Source organism: Babylonia areolata, chromosome 13 (genome assembly GCF_041734735.1).
Source record: "Babylonia areolata isolate BAREFJ2019XMU chromosome 13, ASM4173473v1, whole genome shotgun sequence".
Classification (NCBI taxonomy): domain Eukaryota; kingdom Metazoa; phylum Mollusca; class Gastropoda; order Neogastropoda; family Buccinidae; genus Babylonia; species Babylonia areolata.
The window spans coordinates 8933253-8951733 of record NC_134888.1 but is presented as its reverse complement, the minus strand read 5'-3'; the positions used below and the strand labels follow the sequence as shown (position 1 = coordinate 8951733).

General features: G+C 39.9%; 1 protein-coding gene across 2 annotated transcripts in view; it reads left to right on the top strand.

Annotated features, from left to right (window-relative positions):
• Window positions 1-274: 274 nt before the first annotated feature.
• Window positions 275-18481, top strand: part of LOC143289041 (uncharacterized) — a 45317-nt gene continuing 27110 nt past the window's right edge. The window contains exons 1-2 of one of the 2 annotated variants that reach the window (XM_076597829.1): window positions 275-465; window positions 11283-11372. In XM_076597829.1, the coding sequence (XP_076453944.1) occupies window positions 11297-11372 (76 nt within the window). In that variant the 5' untranslated portion in view covers window positions 275-465; window positions 11283-11296. The remainder of the gene's footprint in view (window positions 466-11282; window positions 11373-18481) is intronic. The other variant, XM_076597830.1, reaches the window with a different exon arrangement.

Below are 18481 nucleotides of genomic sequence, written 5' to 3'. Positions count from 1 at the left end.
GCTATGGTATTCCCGATTTCTGTTTTTCCCGTGTCTCGTAACACATGCTTCGAACCTTGCCAGTGTTGACGATCACAGACATACATATTAACTAAAAAGAAAAGAAAAGAAAAGTAAAACAGTAAACAAACAAACAAAAAACCGATAGGGGAGCGTGTCAATATACTACGACAGAATCGGCTGTACCTACACACCAGCACAAGTTAACCCCACAAGTGAGGTCACCGCCGCACGGAACGAAGCGTCTGCACGACTCCATCGATGTGACGTCACTCCGAGGGAAATTCCTCGCATTACGGAGCGGCCATCTTTCGCCATGACTCCTTGATCTCGCCGCTCTGTACTGCCTGTGGTGTGAATGTGTGAGTGTGTGCCGTTTCGGAAAGATAAAGGTGTGCCCACCTTGTTGGACTGTGTCAGGGGAGTTTTGGACACCTGGTGCACAGTGATCATCATCGACATAAGGTACGTTTGTTTTTGCTCTTTTTGAATCAAATTCCCTCACTCTCGTCAAGTCTCGGAAAAAATAATACCAAAAAAAGGAACGGAATGGCGACTGGAATGTGAAATAGTGATATCATCAGACTGCACGATTAGTGAAAGAAGCTACGAGAGAACGCATCCGTGTATTTACTGAGCAGCTACAAAGATCGAAACCAAAACTTATCGCTCAGTGTGTAGCTGTCCAAGTTGTTATTTCAGGTCAAACCGACCCGAATAGGAAGACCGTCCTAACTGATGCATTCTTCAGCGTTGACTATCGCTGACGGTTCTAAATGAGAGACCTTTCTCCGGTCGTTTTATGAATACGAACCCAGTGCGAATGTTGTATATATGCGTATGTCAGATTAAAAAAGTAGCCTCTATTGATATAGGTCCTTGTGTGTGTGAGAGAGAGAGAGAGAGAGAGAGCATGCGCACTCTGAAAGATTTTCCGTATTTGAGTGTGGTATAAGTAAGCATTAACCATATTTGCAAATCAGTTTGATACAAACCAACATGCAGCCCTGACTTGAGATTAACTGTAAGTGTATCAGTGACACGGAAGGAACAGAAACGCAGCAATACCATCCTCTCTCATATATGATAATATAATTATATATACATGTACATGTAATGATCATTCTGATGTATGCACAGTTCATATTTAGTCATTTCAAAATTTTGATTTTATTATAGATTATTTTAATTTAAATTGATGCAGACCAGTCAGCAGTAACTCCCAATGCAGCAGATTCTTCATCATTTGTAGTTGTCTGTCTGATAGTGTTACATTACTGTTATCAAGGAGAGGAACATAATGTGACTGAAATGAAGTTATGTGTTAATAAATGGTTCTCAAGAGGTCATAAGGAACACCAGAAGTGAAGTTATGTGTTAATAAATGGTTCTCAAGAGGTCATAAGGAACACCAGAAGTGAAGTTATGTGTTAAATGGTTCTCAAGAGGTCATAAGGAACAGCAGAAATGAAGTTATGTGTTAATAAATGGTTCTCAAGAGGCCATAAGGAACACCAGAAGTGAAGTTATGTGTTAATAAATGGTTCTCAAGAGGTCATAAGGAACACCAGAAGTGAAGTTATGTGTTAATAAATGGTTCTCAAGAGGTCATAAGGAACACCAGAAAAGAAGTTATGTGTTAATAAATGGTTCTCAAGAGGTCATAAGGAACACCAGAAGTGAAGTTATGTGTTAATAAATGGTTCTCAAGAGGTCATAAGGAACACCAGAAGTGAAGTTATGTGTTAACAAATGGTTCTCAAGAGGTCATAAGGAACACCAGCAATGAAGTCATGTGTTAATAAATGGTTCTCAAGAGGTCATAAGGAACACCAGCAATGAAGTTATGTGTTAATAAATGGTTCTCAAGAGGTCATAAGGAACACCAGAAGTGAAGTTATGTGTTAATTCCCTGAGGCTGTACTTCATTCAGATGTCAAAGAAATCTGAAACTGGAAACAGTCCAAATGACTCAGGTGGTCATTGAGGGTTAGCTGAAGAGTTATTCTGCTTATTTTGCAAAATCGAGAAGCAACACTTGCATGGTTGGTAATATCAGTATTGGGGGTTATAAGAACCTGTCAGTGTCACTGTCCTCTTTACAGATTCCTATCTTCATATCAGATGGTTTCACACAAATATATATATCAGAAAAGATTATGTAAGTTTAATTATGGTTAATATAATTTGTTTCAACTTCATTGTTTTTGCAGTTTTTAACTTGAAAAAAAAAACCACTCATATTTTTTCAGCTTTTTTCAGTGACTTACATGATGTGTAATCAGTGATGGGTTTCATTAATTTCGTCACCCTTAATTATTATAGCATAGCTTTATTAGCAAATATATCTTGTCTCAAAGTAAATTTTGATGAGATAAAAAAAGAAAACAGAAAAAGTAACTTGAATACTATTGGCAAGAAAGCTAAACAGTAAACAAACACTTGTTATTGTGTGTACACACTCTCTCTGAGTCTCTCTCTCTCTCTTTCAAAATGCTTTCATTTTATTAAGTATTGTGTAGTGTAGACCCTATTCAGGGCGGGGACTGGATGTAAAAAAGCACACCAGTGCTTATCTATTATCCTCAAAATAAAGAATTTGCCTTGTCTTGTCTTGTCTTGTCTTTCTCTCTCTCTCTCTCTCTCTCTCTCTCTCTCTCTCTCTCTCTCTCTCACACACACACACACACACACACACACACACACACACACACACACACACACACTCATTGACACACACACACACACACACACACACACACACACACACACACACACACACACACACACACACACATACTTAAAAAAAAAAATCATTTAAAAGTTCCAAGGCTGTGCAGTTAGGTCATGGTGGATTACTCTTGGTTCATGCTTAAAAACGTAATGATCAAGAGTTACTTCCCATGCGTAAGTGGCAAAATCTTCTTTTATTTAAAAGATAGGCCAAACGTTTTCAGATTTTTAAGCTTTGGATTTATATTTGTTTGTTTTTTTCAAATAAGCAGAATATGTATGGTATATTAGCAGGTTGTTAATGTCAGGAGCATGTATACAAATTTGATACTTTGTGACCTATTTGGACTTGATATAAATAACTCACCAAAGAAATTTAGGTGTGATTTTACATTAATTGATATACTCTAGAGAGAGTCTTGCACTTATGTTGTGTAAAATTACTGTTTCTGACACTGACATCACAGTGTGTAATGGTATTGATCAAGAAAGAGGAAGAGGAAAAGAGATGGGTTTTTTGTCATGGTTGTGTGTGTGTGTGTGTGTGTGATCGTGATGTGTTTGCAGTCCCAAGAGAGAGAGAGAGAGAGAGAGTGTAGCTGTCATATGTGTTTGTGAGGTGCATGGTGATAATGTGCTTTTGTCTCTAGTCACAAGAGAGCATAGACAGACGGATAATTTGCTTTGATGTCAGGCACCACAGAACAGTCCATCTGTACTCTCTGCTCTGTACACATTCATGTGTATTCCCTGTGACTCTGGTACACTTGGCCGTAAAACATATTCAGTTCTCTTCTATTCTACTCAGTGCATCATAAGTTCAGTTCAGTTCAAAAGATTAATCATATGTGGAGCAGTAACATTGATTTACCACATTACTTGTCACTACTGGTGCATCAAACACCAGCTCAACTTCATGGCATTCACACAGTTTACTTCAGGAATGCCGGTCCATATTTTTCACGCACAGAAGCAAAGGCATGTGGCAGACCAAGAATCAAGATAAACGGGCTTCCCGTCGTTGCTTTCTCTCATTTAATACTCAGTTTCCTGTTGTTTGTTTCTCAAAAATCTATCATTGTCTGGGATGGGTGCAGGGGTCAGACCTCCTGGACAGTGCGAAAGTTAAGGGCTGTTTGTGTCATGACTTGTGTGTGAGTTGACTAGAAAATGGTCACTTTGTTTAGGTAGGAGATGTTTGTGTCATGACTTGTGTGTGAGTTGACTAGAAAATGGTCACTTTGTTTTGGTAGGAGATGTTTGTGTCATGACTTGTGTGTGAGTTGACGCGAAAATAGTCACTTTGTTTAGGTAGGAGATGTTTGTGGTATGACTTGTGTGTGAGTTGACTCAAAAACATCCACTTTGTTTAGGTAGGAGATGTTTGTGTCGTGACATGTGTGTGAGTTGACTAGAAAATGGTCACTTTGTTTAGGTAGGAGATGTTTGTGGTATGACTTGTGTGAAGAGTGACTCGAAAACATCCACTTTGTTTAGGCAGGAGATGTTACTATTTGTGTGAGTTGACTGGAAAACAGTCACTTTGTTTAGGTTTGAGATGTTACGAGTTGTGTGTGGATTGAATTTGATTTGAAAGCCACTTGTGTGTCAGTGGATTTGAAAGCAGTCACTTTCTTTTGGTAGCAGCTGCTAAGGTTTGTGTGGAGAGCTGATTAAAAAGCACTTTTTTTTTCTGTTTATTAATTCAACCATTGGCATTACCTTTTTGTACTATTGAAGTTACAAATCAAGTGGAAGTACAATCATAACTATGTCATTGTAAGATGCTCATTAATCATTGACTTAGAGAATTGACAATGATAGATTCTTCCTCTTTGCTTCCATTCTTTTTCCTTTACCTCTTTTCTCTCTTTTGTTTTTGTTTGTCTGTTTTAATTTTGATTTGAAGTTGTACAGTTTCCCTACTCTTTGCATTCTTATGTCACAGAGGACAAATCATGCTGTCTTTTTATGTTTTTCTTTCTTGCATGTTTCAACAACAGAACATGTTTTGAAGGCATGACACTTCAGTTTTGTCCTTTTGTTTCTTGTCAGAAATATTAGGTTAGTGTACACAATATGTCAGGTACAGTGAATAAATTTTCATTGACGTACTTGGGCAATATTTTGACATATCCGATACCCACGGTGTCATTCTGGACAAGCTTAATGTGCAGTTCAAGTTGCTTTTGCCTTGGGTTTGTGCATGTGCTGATGTTTGAAGTTTTCCCCTCCCCTCAAAAGGCATCAGTCAACTGGAAGCCCACACACAGTGGGGAAAGGGGCAGCACTGCATACAGATGATTGATCAGTGCTTACACAATAGCAACATTCTGTTTACTGCTTTGATGAATTGTTACATGAGGACAGTGCCTTGCACAATGTTCAGGTTGAATCAGATAAAATCAGGTAAAATGATTATAGCCAACTTAGTTGCTGATGAATTATGAACTGGAGGTTTCATCTGAAGGGATGAAATCTGTTCACAGGCAAGGTATATGTTATTTATCTATCCATTTATGTATATATATATATATATATATATATATATATATGTATGTATGTATACATGTATGTATGTGTATGTGTATCTATCTAGCTATCAGTTATCTGTCTGTCTTTCTGTCTATCTATCTTAGTATCTATGTGTCTATCAATCTATCTCCCCTGTGACAGTGGACATTGAGTTAGAATCAAGGATGAATTTCTTTCAACACTGGCAGTGTGTGTGGAAGAATTTTGTCCAATAGTTCTACTTTATTTCTTTACAAATATTTCTTGTAAGTGTTCTTTTTCTTTGGTCTTCACAGTCACTTTTAATTGATGAAATTCCTGTGTGTGTGTGTGTGTGTGTGTGTGTGTGTGTTTAATTATAACATATTTATATATCTATATAAGTTTTTAAAAAATCAGTTTTGTACCTCTGCCTTTTTAATTCCACTCTATCTCCCTCCCTCCCCTGCCCCTCTCTCTCTTCTCCCCCCTTCCTCCAACTTAAGCTCTCTCTAGTTTCTTTTTTTTCCCCACTCTCCCTGCAACTCATAAGGGGTCGAGGGGTGTGTGGGGGGAGGGGGTGTGGAGGGGGGTAGGATGGGCTGTGGGGGGAGGGGGAGTTGGAGGGGGGGGGGGGCGGGAAGGAGTGAGGGCTGTCCTGTCTTACCGGGCTTCAGCAGACCTCTTTGTTGGCAGCCACTCAAGCAAGGGGCAGTAGGGGTTATGTGGCCATGGTTGATTGCCTGCAAGGATTGTCACACCTCCTTCCCCTTCTCCCCCTCTCCCCTCTTCCCCATTCTGCCATGCTAGCTTGGCTTCTTTTCTCTCTCTTTTTGGGGAAAAAATTCACAGCCTGTCCCTTAGAATGAACAACTGGTGCAGTGGCCAAATGGTTGAGTGCTGAATTCCGGGCTGGTGGGTTAAGGCTGATTTTTCCAGTCTCCAAGGTCAGCATATGTGCAGAACTGCTGGTGCCTTAACACCCTTTGTTTGTATACTGTGCACATGCAAAAGATCAAATACATGCACATTAAAAGATCCCGTAATCCATGTCAGCGTTCGGTGGGTCATGGAAACAAGAACCCCCCCTGAAAACGAGAGTATGGCTGCCTACATGACAAGGTAAAAATGGTCAATACACGTAAATTATGCATTCAAGTGAATGTGGGAGTTGGAATCCACGAACACATCAGAAGAAAAAAGAAGAAATACACACGTTTTGCCAGAGGGTCACAAAAAAGAAAATCCAGGAACGATGTTAAAATGAACATTAAGTAGTTATGTTACAAAAGTATTGAGGCAGATAATGATTTGTCAAAACATACTGAGTATTTAACTCACATGTATCACAATAAAACATGTTATGCATAGAATATTTAAATGCAGAAATGGCAGATGAGTTAATTTTAGATTATCATTATGTATCAAGTGTTTTTTTTGCCTTTGCTCATTCAGTGCTTCGTCAGCACATTCAAGGCATCAGCTTGGGTCATCAACTTACCCTTCCCCAACCCCTCCCACTCCCTCTACACCACTCCAGCTGGTAATTTGCATAAAAGTGACAGACATCATCCATTTGGTGGGTGAAACAGGACCCTTTCATAATGTCTATTTACAGCCAGACTGCAGACAGAACAGGACATCAGGCGGCATTGAGTGTCAAGGGTTTGTAATTTGTGTTGCAGCAACTCAACACACTGTGAAAATAAATTCCGTGAAAGGATTTGTTAGGGGCAGGGTTCTGCCATAAACTTGCTGCAGCCTCTGCTTTCTGTTACCCCCACACTCTCCCAATCCCCCATGCCCACCACCCTGATACGTCCCTTCTTTTGCCACCCCACCCTCTCAAAAAAAGGAAAAAAAGGCAAATCAAGTTGTGAAATGTTTTTTGTCATTATTACTTATTCCTGTTATAAAAACAACAACAACAACAACAGAAAACAAACTTACAGTCCTCAGCAGTGTTGAAGTACTCCAAGCAAGAACAAGCATCTTCTCTGGATTTGTTTGTGTCATTCTCTTTGGGGTCATGAATGTGTCCTTTCAATTTGTGAAGCCAGCATCCTAACACTTTCAATATGACTTTCATTCCAAACATTCCCAGTATATTGTAATACAGCAGCTAATACAGTAGTATTACGGAAAAGAAGTGATTTCTCATAATTGCTTCAGGGCATGGGGTGTCCATAGGAATATTTTGTAACTTAATCAGTTAATGACACTTCAACTACTGTTGACTGATGTTAAGTTGTAGATTTGTTTGTTGACCTGTCTTGTGTACCATGGTCAGGGCAGAAAAACCAGAAAATGGCTGTTTTATTAAATCATTTTCTTGTCCTCTTGGACATTTTGATGTGCTGATTGTTTGGTCAGTAATGATTAGTTGTCATCTGTCTTGTAAAACTAGAATACACATTGCAGGTTGAGATCACACCATCACTTAACTTTGGGACATCAAGAAAAGAAAAAAAAGTTCAGGAAAGGGTTTTGAAACCATCACCTTAGCAAATGAAACCCAAACTTGTATTAGATGGCACAATTGGGCATCGTTCCAGTCATCTCCAGTGTACACAGCCCACATGGACAGTCATGGGGTTTGAGAGGATGCAGGAAAATTCACCTTGAACCAGGGACTAACAGTGAGGGGTTACAAAAGGAACGAGGTCAAGTACACATGTACATGTAGGACAAGCGGTCTGGGGGTGAATGACCACTCAGAGGTGATTTTCCCTTTCATTTCCACTGAAGCGGATGAGCAGGAGAGGCAAGGTAAAGGATAGGGGTGGGTGTCCTGTGGCTAAGAGACCACCTTGAGACTGCACAACATGTGCTTGACTGCAGTGTGGCCAGGCCAGAAGGGAAAAGTAGTAGTAGAGAAAGAAGTAATGGAAGGGGAGGGGGGGGGGGGGGTAGCGACAGTTCAGATGTTGTAACTGTGTTTTGCCTTGGGTTATTGTGGGCACAGAGTGCATACTTTTGTGGTTAATGGATCAGTTGGAAACCAGTGACTTTGTTTTATTATGATGGTCAACACATAGGAACCCACATTAACACACACATAATTTTTAGTGCATACACACCACTTCACTGAGGTATTTCCTTATGATAAACTTGTGCTTTTTTCCCTAGCTTGTCTGTCATGGCATTGTAAAAGAAACAACAAAAAACATGATTTTTAAATGCAGTTCAAGTCACAAAATGTTTTTAAACTGAAGCTCAAGGCCATAGTTGTTAAACAATAATATTACATCTGTTAATGTTACAGCTTACATAATTTTGGTAATACTGGCAGGTACTGAGAGAGAAACTTATGGTTTTTTAGGATTTGTCTTATGTCATTGGTATCAATGAAGTCTTTAAGTAGCTCTTGAGTGTGTGGCTGTGAATGTGAATACATAGTGTGTGTGTGTGTGTGTGTGTGTGTGTGTGTGTGTGTGTGTGTTGATGAAAGTAGTAGAATCAGACCTTTTTTTGTAAACTGGGGGTGATAAGGTAATGATGTCAGTCAGAAAAGAAAAAGACAGACACATATTCACTCAAAGTTGAAAGACCATGAACTTCAGTTCCACAGCACACATGGTATCGAAAAAGTAAACTGGCAAACTATGCGCGTTGGCTTACATGCATGCTGTAAAATGTCCAGTACTGGATATCACATTTACACGCTTCAAAATGTCTGATACTGGATATCACAGTCACGCACTACAAACCGACACGCTACGACCACTGTGCAGTACATTTGTGTTTAGCATTCATTGGAGCCTGGGGCATTTGAGAGATCGACTTTTGACAGTGATGTTGATGAAGACGCATAAAAAATGTGATGAATTTTGACTGGTATAGCGTGAATGTTGATGAAATTGTATCTGTATATTATATAGTGTGAATATTGATTGAATTCTGCAGTTTGGTTTTAGATTTTATTTTATTTTGTTTTATTTATTGGGTTTGATATGATTTGTTGTTGTGATGTAGACTGAGGACTGTCAGTCGGTTTACCTGAATTCTTCCACATACATTTTCAAATTTCTTCACCAGTAAGATTCTGGACCTCCGTCAGACTCTGGACTGACATTCTGTCGCCTCCCCCGTCTTTCCCGACCCACATTTCTTTGGCACCCCCTCACCTCTTTCCAGCCTGTCTCTGTTGATGCTGTCAAGAGAATCATCAGACAGTCAAGCATTAAAACATGCGTACTTGACCTCTTTCCCCATCCTTTCTCAGCCACTGCCTTGACACTCATCTTCCACACATCACTACTGTTATTAACAATTCTCTTTTGTCTGGCTCCTTTCCCGTTGTGCTGAAGTCCGCTGTCTTACAGCCATTACTCAAGAAGCCCAGTCTCGATCCGGACTCAGTAAAGAATTACAAACCCGTTTCCAATCTTCCTTTTTTTTTCTCATGTCACTGAGAAAGTTGCCCTTGCTCAACTTCTCGACCACCTCAGCACCAGTAACTTGAAATACCCATTTCAGCCTGCTTACCGCACCAGTCATAGCACTGAGACAGCCCTTCTCAAAATTGTGAATGATTTATTAACTTCTCTTGACAACAACGAAATATCAGTTCTCCCCCTCCTTGATCATTCAACCACCTTTGATATTGTTATTCATCAGATTCTCCTCAGTCGTCTGGATGAATAATTTTAAATAATGTTTGGTATCTTGTGTTCATTTTTCCTTTTTGATATAAAATTTACGTGTGTGTTATATATTTGTAAACGCCTAGGGATTGTTTTCAAGATGAGGTGTAAATGCTCATGATAATAATAATAATAATAATAATTAAGGTGGGTGGGTTATTCCTAAAGTTTGTCAGTGTTTTCTTGTTAAAAGTAAAGCTTCAAAGTGCACTCTCAGAGCGCTCGTGTGTGTGTGTGTGTGTGTGTGTGTCCCATAACCGCGAATGAACCACATTCCATGCGTCTGTGTTGGAATGATAGGCTGTTTGCCAGAACGACATGGAATCTGCACCTGTTGTGGCCTAAAATACACGCACGCACACACACACACACACACACACACACACACACACACACACACACAAAACAACCGCACTCCCTGACTTTTGCCGCCAGTGATAGCAAAGCCGTACGTGTGACAGGCAGGGTGGAAATAGGCATCCACCAAATCCTCCACCTCTCAGGGGGTGGAAGCCATTGACTACCCCTAAAACCATGCAGCCGACTTCACTTGGCAATAACGGTCTGTTTGAAACGAACCGTATCGCCGTAAAGGCCCTTTACCGATGAAGTCTGGTGTTTGCGGTGGCTCCTAACATCAGCCCCCACCCCTACCGCGCGCGCGCGCGCACACACACACACACACACACACACACCATTGAAGTCATACTGTTTGTAAATCGGATCAACTTTTCCTCCACTGCAACCTCACCGAAAAGCTGAACGGACCGACAAAACCACCAGGCTGTCATTCATCCCCCCTTCCCTCTCTTCCTCCCAACACCACCCCTCACCCATCCCCTCTCCCATCTAGGTCGAATTCCTGAAGTATCTTTGGTATCCGTGGGAGATTTCTGGACAACGTTTTAGTGTCAGAAGAATTCCTTGGCAGTCCCAGGCGGTAGAAGGGGGACCCCAAAGGAAGCCGTGATAGTGCCTCGTTTAATCAGCGTGAAACGTGAGATAATTCCGCCAAATGTACATTCCTTCCCTGTTAACTCTTTTCAGTCTGAGCATGAACGATCTTTTTTGGTGGCGTGTGGTTCAGATCAAGGGACTCGGAAAGAGGTGGGTTTTTTTTTTGGTTTTTTTCATTTTTTCTTCTTTTTTTCCCCCCATTCCTCTCTCTCCCATCCAGTCAAGTTTTCAGAGCTCGCATTTTCTGCTCTTTATACGATCTCGAATCCAGTTAAGGTTTCAGATTTCGCATTTCAGCACATAAGTTAATACGATCTCGAATCAGAACAGACGGAGGTCAGAGTCGTCATGACACTAAATGTTGTGGATTTGCTTACTTATCGTTATGTTAGAGTTGGCAGTTGAAACCCGCCGTGAGATTTTTTTTTTTTTTTTTTTTTTTTTTTTTTGCAGCTTCCGTGGCAGGAATGCACTTCGCAGATAACGACTGGACCCGTTGTAGCCCAGCAACGTACAGCTCTGGCTTTGGTGATGAGAACTTAGGTAAATGTTCACACCAACTGCCCTCAAATAGACTGTTGGGGAAGAAAGCACGGGGATAGGACTTGGCCACTTTCGAATTATTAATTCTTTATGACTCATGCCAGTCTTATTTTTATGATCACTTCTTTTTTAAATCACCACTCACTAAGGCTTTTGGCCTGAAAGCGCTTTGTGTGCAACACTCATTTAGCTATAAATGATTTTATAATGAAACTGGTCTGCTCACATATCCACTGCTAACAGACATCATGACACCCGACTCATGCAGCTCGCACGCGCGCGCGCGCGCGCGCACACACACACACACACACACGCGCGCGCGCGCACTCACAGAGAGAGAGAGAGAGAGAGAGAACATGAGCAGGGTAGCGGAAAGATGGGTGCGGAGAGGGAGGGATCCCAATTTTCACAGAGCACTAACCAGGGAGTTCAAAAGGTGATGGGCAGTGGGACATGAAATTCCGGATCAGAGCTCTTACCGCTGTGCTCTGTTAGACACTAACTGACTAAGGCAAGACAAATTCCTTGACCCCACTCCACCACCCCCACTCTCCCACATTCCTCCCTCTGTCTGTAATCTCGTGCCTCCCTGGGATGAAAAACAAAACATGCCAACCCAATTGTGCAACACTGGAGAGATGGTTGAGATTATGAAGCAAACCCGATGCATCTCCCCCCCCCCCCCCCCCCGAACCCCCACCCCCTCTCTTCTCTCTCTCATACACATACAAAATGAAGATTTAATTCATGTTATTATTCATGTATTTGGGAATGACCGGAATACGGTCGAATGAGCACCGAGTTGAGAAGAAACGTCTTCAGCAGCGTTGTCCATTCATAGCGTTTCAAGAGAACTTTCGTCAAATGCGTGGAGATCACCATGCAGATTTTGTACCTTTATTGTGATCAGGCACACGTGTACTGACAGAGGCCCAGGGCTTGACACACAGCCGACAGACCTGGAGGAATCCGGCGAACAGTTCTGCGAGGCAACCCTCCCCCCATTCCCCCACACCCCCATCACTCTTCACAGAGTTGAGGGAGAAGCACTGGCAGACTCTTTAGTCTATTGCAAAGTGTTGACTCGATCTAGACCCATGCCCCATACTGTTTTGAAGAATGTGCAGTATTACTCAAGAGTATCTTTAAATACAACTTTTTTTAGGTTCAGGACACCATCTTGGTGGCCATGTTCGGTTTCTCAGAATGCTCAACAGTGCAGCAGTTATGCCACGGTATGTGGTCTGTGGACTCAGATTCAGAAGAACTCAAAATCGCCGAGGTCAGTAGATTTTGGTTATCGCAGTGATTTGTTTTGGCACGGAGAATTAAAAATGAAATAATGAGTTAATAAATTAATAATAAAAACCCTTTCGTACCAGGGATTAAGTCTGAGAAAAAACTACACAACTGCGGTCCGAGACCTTTTCTGCACAGGCAGTGTTCACATGAGTTGTTTTTTTTTGACAAGATCCAGAGACAAGACAAGACAAGACAAGACAAATTCTTTATTTCGAGGATAATAGATAAGCACTGATGTGCTTTTTTTATTTTTATTTTTTTAAATTTTTTTTTACATCCAGTCCCCGCCCTGAAACAGGGTCTACACAACACAGTACCAAATAAGATTAAAACATGGTGTTAGTAGAAATACATAATAGAGGAGGGAAAAAAATCCAAAAAATTATCATAATAAAAAAGAACACACACACACACACACACACACACACACACACACACACACACACACACACATGGCATACACTGATACAGGCAAAAGCATGTTGTTAGTAAAATGCATAGGAAAAGAATGAACAAAATGAAAGAAACAAACACACACAACACACACCGCACAGAGAGAGACAGATACACACAGGCACACACAGACAGACACACGCATACAAGGCACGGTATCTGAACACAGTCTGGAGAGAGAGGGGGTGGGGGAGGGTCAGGGGGTAATGTTAGAAGGAAGGCCACAACCCACTTGAATGTATATGGGGGGGGGGGGGTAAACGGTAGCAGGTGGATGGAGGAGAGATTATTTAAAAAAAAAGAAAAGAAAAAAAAAGTGGTGGTTTTGGTCGATTGTTGAATGTAGCATTCCATTGGCTGTGCCACCACCGTGCCACGCGCGTGAAGCAAATTTGCCAGCTCGCGCTCAAGGGACCTAACTTCATTGTTATTCAGTCCGCTGGAACAAACGACAGAGCTGGGCACATGTGCTCCGCTCCCGTCTTTTTCTGAAACCGGTTCCGTCGCGAGTTGTGACTGACAGTGTGAAATGTGATACGATGTTTGGTGTTTTTGGGGAAGAAAACAGTTGTGTGAATTAGTGTGTGATTTCCTGAAACCAGTTTTGGTTACGGTGTTTCAAATTATATTGTGGAATTTTATTTTAGCACCAGCTAAAAAGAATAGACATGGGGATTCAAGGTATGTTCATGCTGCTTTGATTTTTTTTTCCAAACAAAATAAACAGGCCTGACAATGTTTGAAATTGTAGACATGCCCGGTAATAGACATTGAGATCCAGTTTTTTTTTGTTTTTTTTTTCAAACACAGAATATATTGACTAACATAGCCTGCCTTGTGATTTAATATAGATGTATAAAATGACTCATGGATTATATGACAGCAGAACTGTGAATTGTTTACATTGAATGAGAACACTGCTACAAGAGGCCATTCCTACTAACTGTTAAAAGTTTCAGTAAGAACTTCCAGATTTGCACTTTTTTTTTTTTTTTTTTACTAACAGTAACATGTTTGGAATAATTTCCCACAAGATGTTTCAGCATGAATACTTAAAAAAATTATCTTGACATTCATTTACAGAATTTTAAATACAAAACTCATCTAGATATTTCTTGACTTATTCAAGCATTAAGCCCTCAATGTTGCAAAAATGCATCTATAATATGTGGGGACTCAATTTTTCTTCGCCACTTCAAGCGGGCATAAGGCCTTGTCAGGCCTGCACACCTTGATATATGATAATATTTGAAAATGTAGACATGTACAATAGTAGCACTTTATGGTAACACTAACAGGTTTACCCATACCTTTTTTTTTTTTTTTTTTTTTTTTGTAATTGGAAATGATTTGTGGTATTTTGTACACATGATATTGATCAGTGATGCACCAAGTCAATGAAAATCAAGTAATGTTTCATGTATTGTTGAACATTACTAGCATCAAGCATTTCTGCCAGTTTATTTTGTGTTGTGTTTGAATGAATCAGTGTTCCAAATACATTTTGAAAATGTGCATTTTATGTTTTCATTAAATAACTCATGTAACTCAGCTAAAAAAAACAAGCTTTACTTGATTGGATAATATGTAAATAAGTAATTAGATTTTTTTTTCCAATTTTTATACCATCATCCTTAGTTATACTAAGGGGTAACTGGATAAAAATTGAAAAAAATAACAAAAAGAACATAGTCTCTTACAGTCTTGACAAGAATTGGACCTCTAATTTTTCTAAATTGAACATAGTGTATTTAACCATTTGTTTCTTAATATAATTTACTTATTTTTAATGTTGTTTTTGATAAATTTATGTAATCTATTTATACTCGAATCATATTCCATAATATATGTTTATGTCAAATCAGCCACTATTAAAAAGAAGAAAAAAACAGCAACCCAAAATACCAAAAGAAAAACAACCAAACGACAAGAACGAGTGAACAACAACACTGGGTGTGCATTATTCATTACAAATGTCAGAAACTGTGACTGAGTGAATATTGTTTTCCTTGATTTGTTCTCCAGTGTTGAACAAAAACCATACATTTGATTTTGAGTATCTTGTATTGGAACATGGTAATGATGAAAACAAACAAAAATTAAAAAGACTTACAAAATCATCATTTTGTTTATAATGAAAAAAAAATTTTTTTTAAGTCTTCAGACAATGCAAATTTATGTATATGGTATTTGAGGGCAAACTTTAGCACTGTTAAGTTTTGATAAAATTTTTATTGATAATTGAGGCAATATGAAATTAATATTTCTAATTTGTATTATTATTAATCTGTCAAACAATATTCAGCCTCTTCACACATGATTTTGTTTTTCCTTAAGACATGTGGGACATGCCCAAGGTCATTTATATGACTGTATCCACATTTTCATTGAGGTTTTATTTGCTGGATGCAGAAGTAATGTAATCATCCAGTTATTAATGGTTGTTGTAAAACCATTTCTCGTTTCTGTCTGAGGGAGGGGAAGAAAAATGGGACAACAAAGGTCAAGGATTACTGGTGGTTTAGAAATGTAGATATTTAAAGAAGACTTTTTTTCTTTTTTCTTTTTTTTAATTTTTTTTTTACATAAAGCCCTTGTTGATTGCAAAGATGATAGATGAACTTGAGCATATCAGAGTAGGACACAGTCATCATTGTCAAGGTGAAAATGGTGGCAGTGAAAAAAAAAAAAGTATATGTACATATAATTATTAGATTCCATGATACATGCTGTGCTGTAGTAAGTAGGTTTCAGGGGAGTGAGGGGGGGGGGGGGGGTAATTTAACAAATTAACATGTGGATACTAAACATAGATTCTAAAATCAGATTGTACATGGGGGAACACACAGAGAGAGATCTGTAAGGTAAAGACAGATTGTACATGGGGGAACAGAGAGAGAGAGAGAGATCTGTAAGGTAAAGACAGATTTACATGGGGGAACAGAGAGAGAGAGATCTGTAAGGTAAAGACAGATTGTACATTGGGGAAACAGACAGAGAGAGAGAGAGAGATCTGTGAGGTAAAGACAGATTGTACATGGGGGAACAGAGAGAGAGAGAGAGAGAGAGATCTGTAAGGTAAAGACAGATTTACATGGGGGAACATACAGAGAGAGATCTGTAAGATAAAGACAGATTGTACATGGGGGAACAGACAGAGAGAGAGAGAGATCTGTAAGGTAAAGACAGATTGTACATGGGGGAACACACAGAGAGAGATCTGTAAGGTAAAGACAGATTGTACATGGGGGAACACAGAGAGAGAGAGAGATCTGTAAGGTAAAGACAGATTGTACATTGGGGACACACACAGAGAGAGAGAGAGATCTGTAAGGTAAAGACAGATTTTACATTGGGGACACAGACAGAGAGAGAGAGATCTGTAAGGTAAAGACAGATTGTACATTGGGGAAACAGACAGAGAGAGATCTGTAAAGGTAAAGACAGATTGTATATTGGGGGAACAGAGAGAGATCTGTAAAGGTAAAGACAGATTGTACATTGGGGAAACAGACAGAGAGAGAGATCTGTAAAGGTAAAGACAGATTGTATATTGGGGGAAACAGACAGAGAGAGATCTGTAAAGGTAAAGACAGATTGTATATTGGGGGAACAGAGAGAGATCTGTAAAGGTAAAGACAGATTGTACATTGGGAAAACAGAGAGAGAGAGAGAGAGAGAGAGAGATCTGTAAGGTAAAGACAGATTGTACATTGGGAGAACAGAGAGAGAGAGAGAGATCTGTAAGGTAAAGACAGATTGTACATTGGGGAAACAGACAGAGAGAGATCTGTAAAGGTAAAGACAGATTGTATATTGGGGGAACAGAAAGAGATCTGTAAAGGTAAAGACAGATTGTACATTGGGGAAACAGAGAGAGAGATCTGTAAGGTAAAGACAGATTGTACATTGGGAGAACAGAGAGAGAGAGAGATCTGTAAGGTAAAGACAGATTGTACATTGGGGAAACAGACACAGAGAGAGATCTGTGAGGTAAAGACAGATTGTACATTGGGAGAACAGAGAGAGAGAGAGAGAGATCTGTAAGGTAAAGACAGATTGTACATTGGGGAAACAGACACAGAGAGAGATCTGTGAGGTAAAGACAGATTGTACATTGGGAGAACAGAGAGAGAGAGAGAGAGAGAGATCTGTAAGGTAAAGACAGATTGTACATTGGGAGAACAGAGAGAGAGAGAGAGAGATCTGTAAGGTAAAGACAGATTGTACATTGGGGAAACAGACACAGAGAGAGATCTGTAAGGTAAAGACAGATTGTACATTGGGGAAACAGACACAGAGAGAGATCTGTAAGGTAAAGACAGATTGTACATTGGGGGAACACACAGAGAGAGATCTGTAAGATAAAGACAGATTGTACATTGGGGAAACAGACACACAGAGAGAGATCTGTAAGGAATGGAAGGAACAAGAGATGGGTGGCTGGGGGGTTAATTAAGGGAAGAGGATGAAGGGAAGGGGTGGAGTGGGGTGTAGGGGTAGTTTGTAGTGAGAGGGGGCAGATAGTTTGTGTCTTATGTCATGTTTAGGAAATGACAAGGCAGATAGAGAAGAGGCAGTGACTGAGAAGCATTAATGACATGACAAGCAGGCACAGAGGCAGACAAAGAGGGCAGAAAACATCTGCTCTGCAAACTGGCTGTCCTTGTCCTTTGACATCATACCACAAGCTGTTGTGCCAGTCAGTTTTCCACACTGCCTCACTTGCTAGTTCTTTTTTCAATTTTTGAAATGTCTTGGATGGTTGAATATCCAGTAGGCCTGTGATTATCACTATCAGGTTTATAACAGATTTGCAATGGGAGTTTTTTCTCTCTGATACCTTTTCATCATGAATCTAATGTTAGTGTTTTGTTGTGTTTTTTGGGGGTGGGTGGGGGTGGGGGGATGGTGAGAGAGAGAGAGAAGTCTGACATCCACATTAATTTAGCACTTCTTTGTTCAGAACAATACATGGTGCTGTCATATATCCAGTGTATCAAACTGGAACAATCAACATTTTTTCGTGCATCATATAAATTGTCAAAAGAGTGGTATTACTGTTACTGTTAGCATGATCTCCGATGTCTTGCCACATCACAGGGCTTTTTTTTTTTATGCCTTTATGGTCAGGAATTGTTCAGCTCAGACTGAAGAAGTCAAGGACGAAGAACACATGTACAGCATGCACTGAACACCTAAAAAAGAAAAAAAACATTAAATGCCAGTCTGATAGAATGCAGATGCTATTGTCTTGGATTGGAGGAAATTTTGTCTTTGGCATGGTTCAGTCAGAAAGTTGTCCCAAAAGAAATTGAAAAAGCTGCTGCATTGATAGACTGCAGTATACGCAT